The 14,278-nt window shown below is 39.1% G+C and overlaps 1 protein-coding gene across 3 annotated transcripts in view; it reads left to right on the top strand.

Moving 5' to 3' along the window:
* Nucleotides 1-14,278, top strand: part of LOC121629129 (collagen alpha-1(XVIII) chain-like) — a 57,160-nt gene that overhangs the window by 41,338 nt on the left and 1,544 nt on the right. Inside the window, exons 8-43 of one of the 3 annotated variants that reach the window (XM_041968698.1) lie at nucleotides 1,965-2,094; nucleotides 2,280-2,323; nucleotides 2,616-2,798; nucleotides 2,956-2,982; nucleotides 3,281-3,334; nucleotides 3,430-3,510; nucleotides 3,654-3,701; nucleotides 3,811-3,945; nucleotides 5,918-5,971; nucleotides 6,385-6,420; nucleotides 6,636-6,770; nucleotides 7,087-7,140; nucleotides 7,227-7,262; nucleotides 7,426-7,452; nucleotides 7,854-7,916; nucleotides 8,157-8,192; nucleotides 8,272-8,355; nucleotides 8,511-8,576; nucleotides 8,728-8,781; nucleotides 8,969-9,049; nucleotides 9,202-9,237; nucleotides 9,380-9,433; nucleotides 9,583-9,639; nucleotides 9,887-9,946; nucleotides 10,441-10,527; nucleotides 10,686-10,713; nucleotides 10,843-10,911; nucleotides 11,139-11,164; nucleotides 11,298-11,396; nucleotides 11,501-11,654; nucleotides 11,787-11,860; nucleotides 12,874-13,002; nucleotides 13,506-13,553; nucleotides 13,644-13,706; nucleotides 13,825-14,022; nucleotides 14,122-14,237. In XM_041968698.1, the coding sequence (XP_041824632.1) occupies nucleotides 1,965-2,094; nucleotides 2,280-2,323; nucleotides 2,616-2,798; nucleotides 2,956-2,982; nucleotides 3,281-3,334; nucleotides 3,430-3,510; nucleotides 3,654-3,701; nucleotides 3,811-3,945; nucleotides 5,918-5,971; nucleotides 6,385-6,420; nucleotides 6,636-6,770; nucleotides 7,087-7,140; nucleotides 7,227-7,262; nucleotides 7,426-7,452; nucleotides 7,854-7,916; nucleotides 8,157-8,192; nucleotides 8,272-8,355; nucleotides 8,511-8,576; nucleotides 8,728-8,781; nucleotides 8,969-9,049; nucleotides 9,202-9,237; nucleotides 9,380-9,433; nucleotides 9,583-9,639; nucleotides 9,887-9,946; nucleotides 10,441-10,527; nucleotides 10,686-10,713; nucleotides 10,843-10,911; nucleotides 11,139-11,164; nucleotides 11,298-11,396; nucleotides 11,501-11,654; nucleotides 11,787-11,860; nucleotides 12,874-13,002; nucleotides 13,506-13,553; nucleotides 13,644-13,706; nucleotides 13,825-14,022; nucleotides 14,122-14,237 (2,726 nt within the window). Of the gene's footprint in view, nucleotides 1-1,964; nucleotides 2,095-2,279; nucleotides 2,324-2,615; nucleotides 2,799-2,955; nucleotides 2,983-3,280; nucleotides 3,335-3,429; nucleotides 3,511-3,653; nucleotides 3,702-3,810; nucleotides 3,946-5,917; nucleotides 5,972-6,384; nucleotides 6,421-6,635; nucleotides 6,771-7,086; nucleotides 7,141-7,226; nucleotides 7,263-7,425; nucleotides 7,453-7,853; nucleotides 7,917-8,156; nucleotides 8,193-8,271; nucleotides 8,356-8,510; nucleotides 8,577-8,727; nucleotides 8,782-8,968; nucleotides 9,050-9,201; nucleotides 9,238-9,379; nucleotides 9,434-9,582; nucleotides 9,640-9,886; nucleotides 9,947-10,067; nucleotides 10,110-10,440; nucleotides 10,528-10,685; nucleotides 10,714-10,842; nucleotides 10,912-11,138; nucleotides 11,165-11,297; nucleotides 11,397-11,500; nucleotides 11,655-11,786; nucleotides 11,861-12,873; nucleotides 13,003-13,505; nucleotides 13,554-13,643; nucleotides 13,707-13,824; nucleotides 14,023-14,121; nucleotides 14,238-14,278 lie in introns of all 3 variants that reach the window. The other 2 variants (XM_041968699.1, XM_041968700.1) reach the window with 2 other exon arrangements.

Below are 14,278 nucleotides of genomic sequence, written 5' to 3'. Positions count from 1 at the left end.
CAGGGACTCCTCGACATGAGCTCGACTGCTGGGGATTGAACCAGCAACCGTTGTGCTGCAGGACAACCTACTGAGCCATGCCGCCCTGTAAATTTGATGTGCAAAAACAAATGTAAACAGAATATTATCCGTTGATTAGAAGTATTTTAAGTGCTGGTACATTTGCATGACAGCTAAGCTACAATACCTGCTTTTCCTTTGTGTTTTCAAAAAGAAGAGGGTAACTTCACCAGTGGCACAGACTAACAATGTCAAAATGTGAGTTTGACCTTGTGGGAAAACAGAGATCTATGAGGCCCAGATATGTGGGAATGAGGTTGAAAGTGAAGAAACAGATCGAACACTGAATATTTCTGGTAATTACATTAATAAACTAGTGGTGCCAAAATGGCAAAAGTTTGTTAAAAGGAAAATGGTCAGCAGTCTGTCCCTCAAATGACAGCAAATTCATCATTTAGCCAGTCCAACTTCAAATTATGCATTGTTTAACTAAAAGCAGGCTTGGAAATTCTTCCTTTATCACCAACTCTGGCACAAGATAATATTTCTCATATTCCTCTCCAAGATTGTGTCATACACCAGCAAACTCCCTACACTACACAGTGGGTTTTAGCTCACTGACCATATGAGGGCAATTCTCCTCTGTTTGTTGCTCATGGAATGGATAAAGGAATGGGAATGTATTGTGAAGATATTGTAAAAGAAGCACAGAGTGCAACATTGCAGTGCTTTTTTGGAGGAAAATCTCTTTGGAGGAGAGTTTAATTTTACCCAATAACTCCTGACAATCGATTTGCTAAGAAACTAAAACCAATTTAATTCATTAGGAATAAAAACACATTTAATATTCAGTGAACTGAACTCAAGATTTTGACTTTTAAAGTAAATATTGACTAAAATAGTTTTTATCCAACTATAAAAAGAGCTCGTTAAAAATCTTCATTTATGGCAAAAACATATAGGCTGTAGTTTTTTATGCTGTAATTAAATGCTGGCTGCAGCTCCATGTTTACAAACCAAAAATCAGTTGTGCAATTTTCTCATCTAAATTTTGGCAAGAAAACAAATAAGCAAATTATTGCTTTGAGGATAAATGCAGTAACTTGGCCAACATGCTCTGTGAAACAACTGATGCATTTCCTGTCTGACTGGACTTAGCAATTATAAACAAACACCCCATCAAAATATACGGGAGAATACATTTTTAAACTGGATTTGAAATATTTTGATTACCATTTTGTAATTAAATAAATGAGTAATTTTGCTATGTCTTTCTACCTCTGTGGAGAAATAATCTTGATCGGTGTCTCACCTAAAGGGAGACAGAAACAACTACTTTAATTGATTAAAGTTTCTGACTGCCCTGATGCTACCTGGGTTTAACTGTATTGGTATATCAGTGATTTTAGTTCAGTCCCACTGCATGGACAAGTTAATTCTGCCTATTTGAGCTACTAGAAAAGCTGCCCCTCCTCCACAGGACCACGGATTTTATCTCTCTTCAGACAAGGTGGAGATTTATTTCCTTTTCTGTTGAAGATATTTTCTCAGACATAAGGTCAAAACATATTATCAAAGCAACAGATTTTGCAGAAGTAATTCTTTATTCAGAGGCAGCTTGGTGCAATGTGGAAAAAACACAGAAAACATATTGCTTTCAGTGTGAATCTGATGCCAATGTTAGATCTGTTCTGAAAAAAAATATTTTCCATCAACTGTGGGAAACACTTTGTTGTCTTGCATTATTTTTCCTGTTACATTCAGCAGCAGTTTTGTTGGACTGGAGGAAAAGATGAAAGTGCTGACAGAGAAAAAACCAGAACGACAGAAGTTGAACACAGATCTTAAAATGGATCTTAAATTAGAGTAACTAACTAAAGTTTTTTTTAGATGATAACTTACTTTTTTCTCTCGTATAATTTAGTTAAATCTAATTTTATCCTTTATTTTGTCTCTTATTACAGCCCTTCCCAGAGCTGGACCCCACTTACAGCACTCCAGTCAAAGCTCCGCCCACTGATGTGTCATTCAGTGATGATGAAGATGAATATATTGGGGAGACCTCTGGACAAGGGGAGACGACCACAGCAGAAAGTAAAATATGTATATATGATTTGTTTTTTAATGTTTAGATACTGCTTGATGGTTGTAGTCTTTTGCTGTTGTAGTTTAAAAATGAGCCAGCAGATGGTGCTGAAGAGGCAGTGCAGCTCCATCTCTTACCTATCCTGCTTCTCTTTTCGTTCCTGTTTTTGTTAATTTGATTCATTTTGTTACAGTAACATCCTTTCAGACAGCTTCTCCTGCCTCCAAACCTGACACTGTAAGTATGTTTTTATGTTTTTAACTGTTATATTCAGGAACTGAATAACTGGCATCTGTGTAGTTTTATAGTTGCACAACCTGCAGCCAAAATCCTGCTGTGCAGTAATGTCCTAGTTAACATGAGAGGGCTCTTCCTCATTTAAGCTTCTGGTGTCCTGTCATTTTCATAGAGAAAACCTGTTCCAAAAAGAAGAAGAAAAGTAAAGAAAAAAAAGAAAAGAAAAAAAGGAGTGTGTTTAATGTCATGCTGTAGATAACAGAATTAGTCCATCAGTCTTTCCTATGTCCAGTCCCTCCAGGTGTCTCCAGAGCATAAAGGGGAGAGAGGAGATCCAGGTCCAGCTGGACCTCCAGGACCCCCTGGCCCACCAGGAACAGCATCAGGAGAAGGAAGAGTGCCTGGACCACGAGGTCCACAAGGACCACTGGGACCTTCAGGTCCTCCTGGACATCCTGGGATAAATGGACAACCTGTGAGTCTTATCTGTTTGCTGAACACTCACCTCCTGTTTTCAGACCACGTAGCTTCCTACTTACAGAACATGAGCTGCAGTGTTCTGTTGTTTATCAGGTTTACAGGTCACAGTGTACAGTGATGAATTGGTTTTCCTTTTTGTTTCTGTTCTCCAGGGAACTAAAGGTGAAACTGGTCTCCCAGTAAGTAAAACCTTCCCAGTCCTATAGATTTATATGTTCCTTCCTCTAGGACTCATTTTCAGTGTCTCTAGTGAAATCTGGTGCACTTGTGTTGTCATTCTTAACACAGAGACACTAATTTGAGCTCCAGCGCCTGTGAGCATTGATAGTACACGTCTTGTTACCTTTATTGATTTCTGCCATTACAGTGTAGTGCAGACAGTCTTAGTTCACTCCTGATACCATAATCTGGGTTTTTGTGTAACACTTCATATCTGATGTGGCATTGAGCCCAGCTGTTACCTTCCTTTTTGCCCAGGGAGCACCAGGATTCCCTGGACTACAAGGAGACCCTGGTCTCAAGGGAGAAAAGGTTGATAAACCCAGTATTTTTATTAATAATACTCTGTTTTTTTAGTTTACAAACACAAAAAGAAATGCAAATGTTGCTTCTGCTGCTTCTTACAGGGTGATACTGGTGTTGGACTGCCTGGCCCTCCTGGTCCTCCTGGACCTCCTGGTCACCCTAGCAAGTCTTCCATGTTCCCGGTTGATATTTTTTACTATCATTTTGTAAACCTTTTAGCATATTTATAAAACATTTATGATTTAAAACCCTTTAGTTTTAGTTCTGATCTGAAGGATCTGTGCCTCGTTTTGACTTGTGATTGGACATACGGTGTGTTCATCAGGAGGGGTCTGGATTTGAAGACTTTGACAGTGACACAGAGATTATTCGAGTAAGTGAAATTAGGCGTTAACTCTGCAGGTCACTTCCTGACATGGCACTGAATAAAGGAACACACGCAAAGTACTTTTTTGACATTTGTGGTGTCATGTGGTTATCAGGGTCCCCCAGGGCCTCCAGGTCCCCCAGGAGTGCCAGGTCCCCCAGGGACTGAAGCTAAGCATGTCTTGCCTGGACCACCTGGGGTTCCCGGGAGAGATGGAAAGGACGGAGAGCAAGGTGCACCAGGACTGCCTGTGAGTTTATCATTTATTATTATTTTCCTCTCTGGCATCACTGACCAAAAACATTTCAGTTAAAAAAACAAACAGCACCTTTCTGCAGGGCAAGTAGTGAATTAAACTCTGTGAGATACTTGTGTCTCATATGAAGACAACTTCATCATTGATTTGCCTCAATGAAAGAGTGAAGATATACCAAAGGAGTAAAGAGTTTATTTTTAAATATTTCTTTGCAGAAATCTGAACATTTTCTTATACACAAGACAATCAACCACCTCCCCTTTCTCTGCTGTTCTCCACCCGTCCTCCAAAATCCTTTTTATTTTTATCATTTAGTTCTATTGTTAGCCCTGCGAGCTACAGCTGGCTGAAATGAGGATAACAAGAAAAAAAAAAGTCATACATGTAGCTGCATATTAATCCACGTTCTTGCATTCCTACACACAGAAGCGTTTATGAATCATTAACTTGTTCCAGTTACATAAAATAAGATACAAATGCCTACTGAACCCTGCCTTCCTCCACCCTAAAGGTATATTTAATATTTTTCTGGTTTTAAATTGAACATGACATCCTTCAGCCATCTGGTATAGGAGAGGAGTACAGGGTCTGGTAAACCAGTTCAGCAGGATAAAACTGCAAACTAGCCAGGAAGGAAAGACTGCTACATATACAATATTTCTTTCTTTATTTTATTTTATTATTATTATATATATATATTTTTTTATGAAGAAGCATTTTTTGGAATATCTCTGAAATAGTGGTCAGAGGATCTGTGGCTTGGATGCAGCTGAATTTAAGGTAGAATTTGCCAAAAGTCTGAATCTCATCTTTAAAGAAATAAATAAAAAAACACAACAGAAAATCTATAAAGTAAAATAAAAAATAAACTTAAAAAAGGCTTAATGATGGATTTTTTTTTCTGCAGCTTTTGGTCTAAAGTTGATTATGTGCACATAATTACTGATATAAGCTCTGTTTTCAGGTGATTGAGGAGTGGCTTAGTGGCTCCGGTTCTGGGTTTGGGTCAGGGTCTGGTCAGGTATCAACAGCCCTTTTTAAGGGGCTGAAAAGACAGTATTTGCCCCAATTTTGAAAACCCCCATGTTCATTTACTGCTCCTCCTGCCATTAATTGCTGCACAGTATGAGAAACATTAAAAAGCTGAGAGAGAGAGACCATTGAGGAAATGTGTGTGCACATTAATTGAGCTAAAAAGCACTTATATATCTGTCTTGAGCTCATCATTAAATCTTTATACTTTGCAGCAAGCTCATCAGGAGCTTTTTATATCTTCATGGGTCATACTTATTTTCCATTATCCTTGTGCGGCAGTTTTTTGGCAGGAACTCCAGTAATGAACAACAGGAGCTTCAATATGGTTGCAGCTGTAGCATCTATTGGGGTAAATGTGTCTTTTCTCAGTTTTTAGAGGCTTTTACTAACTGTGTAGGAGGGGCACTGAATAATACACAGGTTTATTTACAGATGTTTTGCTTTATAAATAATTTGTTCACTTCAGGTTTGGGACATCATCAGTTGTTTTTTTACACATTCTCATTACAGTTCTTCTCAAGCTTGCATGCAGAATCCACCTTTCCTCAAAATTATGAAGCATGATGCAAACTGTGCTACACAGTCATGTGAAAAGAAACTGGAAAATCCTTTTGATGCTAAGCTTTTGTGTATAGTAAAAATTCCTTGTGGTTTCTTAAAATTAGGTGATGCAGCTTCAGATTAACATCACAAGACATAAAACTCTCATTATTTATTTAACTAGAAGTGTGGTAAAACTAGGTACACCCCCCCCCCCCCCACACACACACACAATTTTCAATTTTCAGAGACAGTACAATTCTTAGAGATGTTGAATTTTTCCTGATACATACGACGTATTTTCTTTTTCACATGACTGTATTCTGTCTGTCTTCCTCTTATATATAAAACCAAATTTTGGAATATAAATAAGTTGTTGACATGCTTTTAGGGAGTCGATGGAAATGATGGTGATCCAGGGCCTGCTGGAGAGAAGGGAGAAAAGGTGAGGCTAACACTCCAAACTTTAAGCTGCTATGGTCACTTATTAAGTTTAGATATTTTTTTCCACATTGTTATTGGTATAAACACTGAATTCAGCAAATGACTTATATATAAACGGCACACCAGTTTCGACCTGGCGCTTGCAAGTGTGTGATTTCTGCCATGTTAACTTTTGTACGAGCCTCCTGATTTCCCTTGTGCAGGCCTCTTAGCGCTCTGTTAGCAGAAACAATCACACACAAACTACAAACCCTCGTTGCACAAAGAGCCAAGCTCTTAATGGGGGCTCGAGTGTAAACAAGTCTGAGTTGTGAAAGCTGCTCTGCTTTTTAATGCAAACAGGGAACAACAGTCTGTCTCAAGTCAACACTGTAGCTAATGTGATTTTATTATGTTTCATTTGTTTGTTAATAGGGAGAGTCTGGTGTGAGCGGGCAACCAGGACCAAAGGTAAGATGTGTTTACTGCTTATTTGACTACATAATGAAGCATCATTACCGTATTTAGCAGTAATTATTATGCCGCTGTTCTGTACCATCATTTGTGTTATTCACACTGCACATTAATAATTTGTGTCACTGAAGCTGTGAGTCTTAAGGTTGCAGTTGATTTGTTTCTTTTAACAGCCAAACTACAATATGTGCAATTTGCATAATTTTTTTCAGGGAGATCAGGGTCCACCAGGATTTCCAGGTCTGCCAGGATCATCAGGTCCAGAAGGGCACCCTGGACCCAGGGGGCCTCCTGGTCCTCCTGGGCCCCCAGGACCCACAGTTAGAGGCTATGCCCCAGTGTTTGCGGTAGGTGTCCAACGCTGGTGTGCTAATATACATATTTTGCCAGCATCCATTCCACTTGTTTGTTATTTTGAAATGCAACTCAATGTGTTCCAACATGTTTTGCAAACTATGGCTGAAGTAAGCAGATTGGTGTGTTTCCTATTATTTTATTTTTGACTGAAACACAAAGGTCAGCCCCACACAGCATGACTGGAAGTGCAAGAGGAAAGAGCTCTTTGATTTAAATAGTTTCCCAGGCAGCAGGAGGCAGGGTTATAATATTTGATTTTTTTTTAGACAAACTAATTAATCATGTTTGTTTCTTTTTCTTTTTGAGGATTTGGAAGGATCTGGGATGCTGGATGATTTCATGTCATTTAGAGTTCAACAGGTACAAGTGTGGTACAGACTGATTGTGTCGCATCCTCATTTAAACAGCACAAACAGCTGATGTATTCAACTGGTTTGTTTTTATAGGGTCCTCCAGGAATTCCTGGACTTCCAGGACCCAAGGTAAGATATCTGCAAACCTTAGTTTGGTGTTAGGTCTATGTTCAGGTTGGGGTACAAGGAAGCCTACAGGACATGGACAAAATACATTTCTCTCCACATGCAGCTACACATCTATTTCAAAGATTTCTCTCTCTTTATTCTGTCCCTTTCATGCCTGTAACAGGGTGGTCCAGGAGAGCCAGGGCAAAAGGTGAGTCTGCTGCCAGGTTTTTCTCCCTGCTGTCCTTCTGTTATGCTTCACAAGATGTTGAGGATATCTCAGCACAAATCAGACAAGCTTCTTAAAAGTCTTGAGCCTTTAGGTCATTAAACAGCTCTTTAGTGAGCAGCCTCATGCTGATGAGAGATAACAGCTTTGGGCAGCATGCTGTTTAAGAGGATAGGGATGTTGTCCTTTAACAGGTTCACAGTTAGCTTTGTTGTGCTTTACAGTCTACTGCAGCACAAAAATCTTAATCATTTATCCCCAAATCTGTTTCAGAGAAATGTTTCTGTGTGAGGAAGGAAGAGGCCAAGTTGCTTTTTTTTTACATTTTTACATGATAAAACGCAGCTCATGTCCATGACTCTTGCTGACAATGTTCCCTACAGGGGGAGCCAGGTCCTACAGGGCAAAAAGGGATGCCAGGTTTGGATGGACTAAAAGGGGCTGAGGTTTGTATTATTAAAGCTTCTGAATGGATTTTTAATCTGCAGCATGTTCTTGAAGACTTGTTCTTCAGTAAACGTTATTGACATCAGTCTAAATGATGGAAATATTTTGGAAGTTGATACAGAAATTATCTGATCAGATTGATGAGATTGGATACGTGATATTCATGACAAACCTACAATTTGAAATAAGAAAGTGTGAAATTTATTGTGGATTTATTTATCTTGTGCATACATCTACAGGGACAAAAGGGGGACAGAGGTGATCCAGGACAAAAGGTGAAACCATCCCTTATAAAAGCTATTTCAGAATGTATTTAATTTACAGAACTGCTAAACCATTAATTTTGTTTTTAAGGGAGAGGCTGGACAAGATGGATTTAGTTTACCTGGTCCTCCAGGGCCACCTGGACCGCCAGGACCCATTATTAACTTGCAGGATGTAAGTACCATCGGAACACAGCTCATTAAAGGTGTTTTTTTGCAAATCTCTGACACTACCAGCCTCTTAAATGATGGGAATTTGTTGTTTCCAGCTTACATGTCCTGCATGTCTTTTTCTCCCCCCTTAACAAATTTCCTCATTTGTCTTTTCAGCTTCTACTAAATGATACAGATGGTGCCTTCAACTTCTCAGGGATTTTTGAAGCTCAGGGACCTGCTGTGAGTATCTACCAAAAAACCTTCACTCTAAACTAAATGATCTTGTGAGAAATGATTGTTTTATGCTTCAGAGTCACTCATGTCCTCCAGGTGTGGATTTCTAAGTATGCAGCTCTTGTGTAATTATGTATAATTTGCAATATGTTTGCAGGGACCAAAGGGTGACATGGGATTGCCAGGTGTGCACGGACCTCCAGGATTAAAAGTGAGTTGCACATATACTATACTTGCACACAGAATTTTTGATATTTGTGCAAATTAAATTGTCTAAATTACTTCAGTGTGCACTTATTGTTCTGTGTCCAGATGCAGTATAAGTCAATATTGGTATCATGTATATACATGCTGCTTTTTATCTGTCAACACATGGTTTTACTGGTGTTTTCATGCAGGGTGAAAAGGGCGAGCCAGGATTTATCATCGCAGCAAATGGATCCACGATGTCTGGCCTGCCGTGGCACAAAGGACTCAAGGTAAAACTTCCTGTCATTGCTTTCACCCAGTTCCCTAAGACCTTAGTTTCATGGAGGATTACTGAAGATAATGAAAAATATGCAAGTTCTTTGGGATTTACTTACATATGAGCAGTAAATCGCAGCACAGATGAATGTATTTTTGTTGGCAGGGCGATAGCGGCTTTCCTGGACCCCCTGGAATTCCAGTAAGTCTTCTTTGCAAGCAACAAAAACAACTTTTCAGCTGTTCAAATGCCATTAAATGAAAAGCTTTCTGCTTCTATGGATGGTTTATGCATTATATGTATTGAAGACTTCCAGTCAGTCAGTCACTTTCTTTGATGACAGGGGCCAATGGGACCAGCAGGGGTCAAAGGAGAATTTGGTTTACCTGGACGACCAGTAAGTACCATAAGCTCAATGAGTATTTAAAGCATAATTTAAAAGGGAAAAAATCCATGAATTTCTGGACATCAAATCTAAAGTTTTACTTTAATTAATGCATAGTTGTAACGAATTAATAACAAATATATCCCTCTGTCTCTGTGCAGGGTCAACCTGGCCTGATGGGACCTAAAGGAGAGAAAGGAGACCCTCGAGGACTGCCAGTGAGTCAATCTCCTGGATGACACTGACAGCACAAAAAAATACTGAAGCTGTTTGGATATCGAGTACACAATATGCTGATTACTAATATGCAAATCAATCGTAAATAGATTTCTATCATTTTACATGACTGCTTGATGCTTACAGGATTAGGTTGTTGGCCAGTTTTATTCTCTGTTAAAAGTTTTGGGTTTTTTTTTCTTTCTATTAAAAGTTTTTAATTATCTTTAAAACTTCTACTCCTCTCAGGGACCTCCTGGCCCTCCTGGACCTCCAGGTCGCCCAGGGATATTCAACTGCCCCAAAGGAGTAAAAGACACATTTATTTATTGTCTTTGTCATTCAATTTTTCACTCAGTCTTCATTTTCAGCTTTATTCCATATTTCATATGCTTACATCCTCTCTTCTCTTTTCCCCTGGTTTTTAAAGACAGTGTTTCCAATTCCTCCCAGACCCCACTGCAAAATGCCTGTAGGTTTCCGACTGAAAGACAAAGTTTGAGCTTATTATAGTCACTGTTAGAAAAAGTTTTAAAAAAATAAGTACATAAAAAGCAATTTATAAAAGTAGATGGCTCATTTTGGGCATGTCAGTTAGGCTGGAATGCATCTTTGGCATGGGCTTCAGAGTGTAGGATGAATCCTCTTAGGCATCCATCAAACATCATCTGCCTGCTCATAGTTTAAAAATTGTGACCTTTTCGTTTATCTTATTCACTCCCTTTCTCTCACAACCTCTCCACAGATAACCTGCATGTTATTCTTTATGACACCGGTATAAACTCTAACCTTTTATTACTCAGAACCTTTTTAGGATGATTCCAAAATATCGCTGCATGCTGCATGCCAACACTGGACAGGTGAAGGCTTGGTGCCAGGATATAACTGAGGTAGAAATGAAATCACATCCATGAAAAATCTGCATGAGTCTGCATTTGCATGGTGATAAATACATTGACATTACAGAATGGGTGACTGTAACTGAACATTAGTAATGTAAAGAGTTTGTCAGACTCAGCCTGATTCTGTTTTTGCAACATTATTTCAGCTTAATCCCGATGGAACAATTGCAGCTGGTAGGTTGGCTCACCTTTACCTGCCTTGGAACTTAGTTAAAGTTAATTGTAATATAATCTTAGTCGCAGTGTAAATGGTCCAAAGTTAAGGAACAACACTGAGAATGTGTTTGCCTTTTGGTCGACAAGGTAACTGTCGTTCAGGACCAAAAGGAGAAAAAGGAGAAAGGGGCCTTCCTGGGGTACCAGCTCCACCAAGTGAGTCATCAGCTACTTACTAAGAAACATAAAAACATTATTTGGCATTTCAGTACTTCTTAAAAAAAAGAAAAAGTGACAAGGATCAGAGCTTGCTAAGTCTTTTAAATGCAGCCACCCTGCTTTGATTAAACCACTAGCTTTTGGAAAATTTTGCAACTTAATAAAGAAAAAACACGAGTTTTAACTTCCTGCTCTGTCCCCTGGTCTTATTTGTTCTTTTACAGACACATTTATCCCCAGAGGAGGCTGGGTATGTTACACACAGGAACATTTTTATTATTATTATCTTTCATCATCTCTCTGACATCATGTTCTTGTGCTTATTCATTTATGTTCTATTTGTTGTTATATGAAAGTGTGTTTGCCTCTGTGTACACTCACAGGGGTTTAGAGATGACCAAGGCATCAAAGGGGATAAGGGACAAAAGGGAGAGGCCGGGAATCCGGGGGAACAAGGTATCCCTGGGAGATCAGGACTGGTGGTGAGTTCGAAGTTTCTTGTTTTTTTACTTATTTATTTATTTTTTGTTGTTTTTTTTTAAGAAAAACAAGCATTCAATAACTTTTTCTTTGTAATCTGTTTCAGGGACCCAAAGGGGATTCAGTACTTGGTCCTCCAGGCCGCCCAGGCATTCCAGGCCCACCTGGTGTCCCAGGCTATGGCAGAACTGGTCCTGTTGGGCCTCCTGGGCCCCCTGGCCCTCCAGGGCCAGTTGGGTTGCCCTTCAGATATGGTTCAGGTATTTTTAAACGTACAGCTACAGTGCAGTAGTAGCCAGTTTGAATCACACAGTTACCTGATTAATGATGGCTAGAAAAATTAATTAGTTGAAATGAACTGAATGGATAGTGTTGACTTTTTGTTGTGGCAGGTCTGACCATAGCCGGCCCCCCAGGACCTCCTGGACCACCTGGACCTGCTGGTGCCTCAAGTAACACAGCAGCTGTAAGTTGGACGTTTAAATGAAGTACTTTCAGTAGACAGTGAACTGCTCTCAGTTTGATGAGTCAGGGATATCTAACATAAAACAAATACAACCACAGGAGAACTTTTTAGTACATTTCTGCAACCACAAGGTCTATCCGAATACTTTTAGAGTCATAGTAAAGGGAGCACTTGTGAGATTTCTTAAGATGTCTAAATATTGAAATGTTAAAGATAAAAAGAAAGATAGTGAAAAATAGATCAAGATGATGGCACATAGCACAAATAAAAAAAGGTTTCAGGCTTACCATCTAAATAAAAAAACACTTTCAGGATGCATGTTCATATCTCTTTGGAATGATGCAGCTGTAGCTTTAAAAGTCTATCAAATCATTGTTAACATTATCTCTGCAAAGGCCAACTCTGATAAAGTGAAGCAGAACAAAATTAGAGAGGTTTTAGCACAGACAGTTTAGGTGAGGTATCAAAATTGGCCATTTTTGCACAGTTTTTCACCATCTGTTCTCAAAGTCCCCTAACTGAGGGACCTTGTTTTTCTTTAAACAGCTCAAGCTTAAAAATGCATAGCAGTTCAAGCTAATTGTTTACTTAGTGAACTTTATATTGCGTCACTTTTTCATTTAATTTGCAGTAGAAGAATATATGTGCTGTATGCACAGTGGGTAGTCCTCATGTCCTGTTGCTGATCAGCTGTAAGGAGTTGTATAAGACCTGTTGGTTAGCTTAGCGATGGCCATTATTTCTGCAAAGACTTACAAATGTTAGGTTTCTCTTCTCCAGGCTTCACGTTAATATGTATTGCTTCCTAGTTGATATTTTCAGATAAGACCAGCAGAACAAAAACCATTTGCTAAAGCATGCATGATATTTTTACATGTTTTTTTAAGTTGAAACATTTGCTCTTTTACTCTTGAAAATCCCTCCAAGATTCTCCAAACTGTCACATAAACCATCATTTTACCTCATTCATTATAAAACAAAATTGTTTCAGTGATACATGCACTTGTTTTCAGCTGAGAACCTTTTCGACTCGAGAGAGTATGATGCAGCAGACCCTCAGGGATGCAGAGGGGACTCTGACATATGTAACAGAAACAGGAAGTCTCTTCCTCAAGGTTTCCCAGGGATGGAAAGAGATACAGGTATTAACTTGTAATACATTTTAGTTCAAATAAGTCTTATTTGACTGATTGGTTAAATGTTGATTTTTCATTTAAAAGTTGTGTTGACACTGAAAATAGTTTCTATCTGCCATAGCAAAGGACTGACTCTTTTATTTTGGTATTTGTGAAAAATTCCCCGGCTGTGAATCAGTTGGAGCATTTTGAAGGAGAAATGTCCCGTCTTTTTGAGAGGATGATTAATGATGTTCTGACCAGCGTGCAGCAGCCTCCATTTATAAAAATCAAGGACCTTTGATGAAATACTGTTGTGTAAAGTGAAGTATTTCCACAGATCCACTTTGGAAAGGTTGTGACTCATACTAAAGTTGTTGGTTTAACTCAGCACAATCAATTATTGGTGTTTTATAATGTAACCAACAAAATGCTTTCTGGTACGTTGACAGTTTCTGACTTTTTAGTGCAGTTCAGAGCTGAAGCTCAATGTAACATCTGGTTCTGGTTTTTCTGTTCTGTCCTTACAGCTTGGCAGTCTGATCTACCTCTCCAACAACATCATCCCACAAGATGAAGTACTTATTGTGCATTTTCATGACTTTTTTGCTAAGTAAATGGATGCATAATAATCATATATTTAAAAATATTTTTAACTCTTCATTTAGCCTCAAGCTGTGTATCATGTAAGAGGAGACACGATGCAACGGATCCCCTCAGTTAAAGACAGGGTGAGTTTTACAAAGACTATAAATTGTCTGATTATTGTGTTCATTCAGTGCAAAATAACTTTTTGTTATTAGTCCTTAACTTCATATATTAAAATTCTGTTGCTTCCTCTCTCTCAAGCTCACCTTGGTTGCTTTAAATCAGCCACACTCTGGGGACATGATGGGCCTCGACATGGTTGACCGGATGTGTTACGAGCAGGCCAAAGCAATGGGTTTGCATCCCAACTACCGTGCCTTCATCTCATCCCACAAGCAAGACCTGGTCCATGTGGTCTATCCAGGATTTCGGGATACTGTCCCAGTGACCAACCTCAGAGTAAGCCTGTTGTTTTCTGCTGTCAGACTAACTAAGCCTTTATCAAGCCTTCAAGTTTTTTTTTCCTGAAGCTTTGTCATGCACTATTTGTTGTCACAGGGAGACGTGATGTTTAGGAACTGGCGCTCAATTTTCAACGGCAACGGGGGGCCAATAAATGCCAGGATACCCATCTACTCCTTCGATGGCCGCAATGTTTTAGCTGACCCTTTCTGGTCTGTGAGATTGATGTACTGCTTATTTCTTTGTTCCCTCT

This window comes from Melanotaenia boesemani, chromosome 18 (assembly GCF_017639745.1).
Source record: "Melanotaenia boesemani isolate fMelBoe1 chromosome 18, fMelBoe1.pri, whole genome shotgun sequence".
NCBI classification, from domain to species: domain Eukaryota; kingdom Metazoa; phylum Chordata; class Actinopteri; order Atheriniformes; family Melanotaeniidae; genus Melanotaenia; species Melanotaenia boesemani.
The sequence above is the reverse complement of the archived record's forward strand: the minus strand, read 5'-3'. Positions and strand labels throughout refer to the sequence as shown.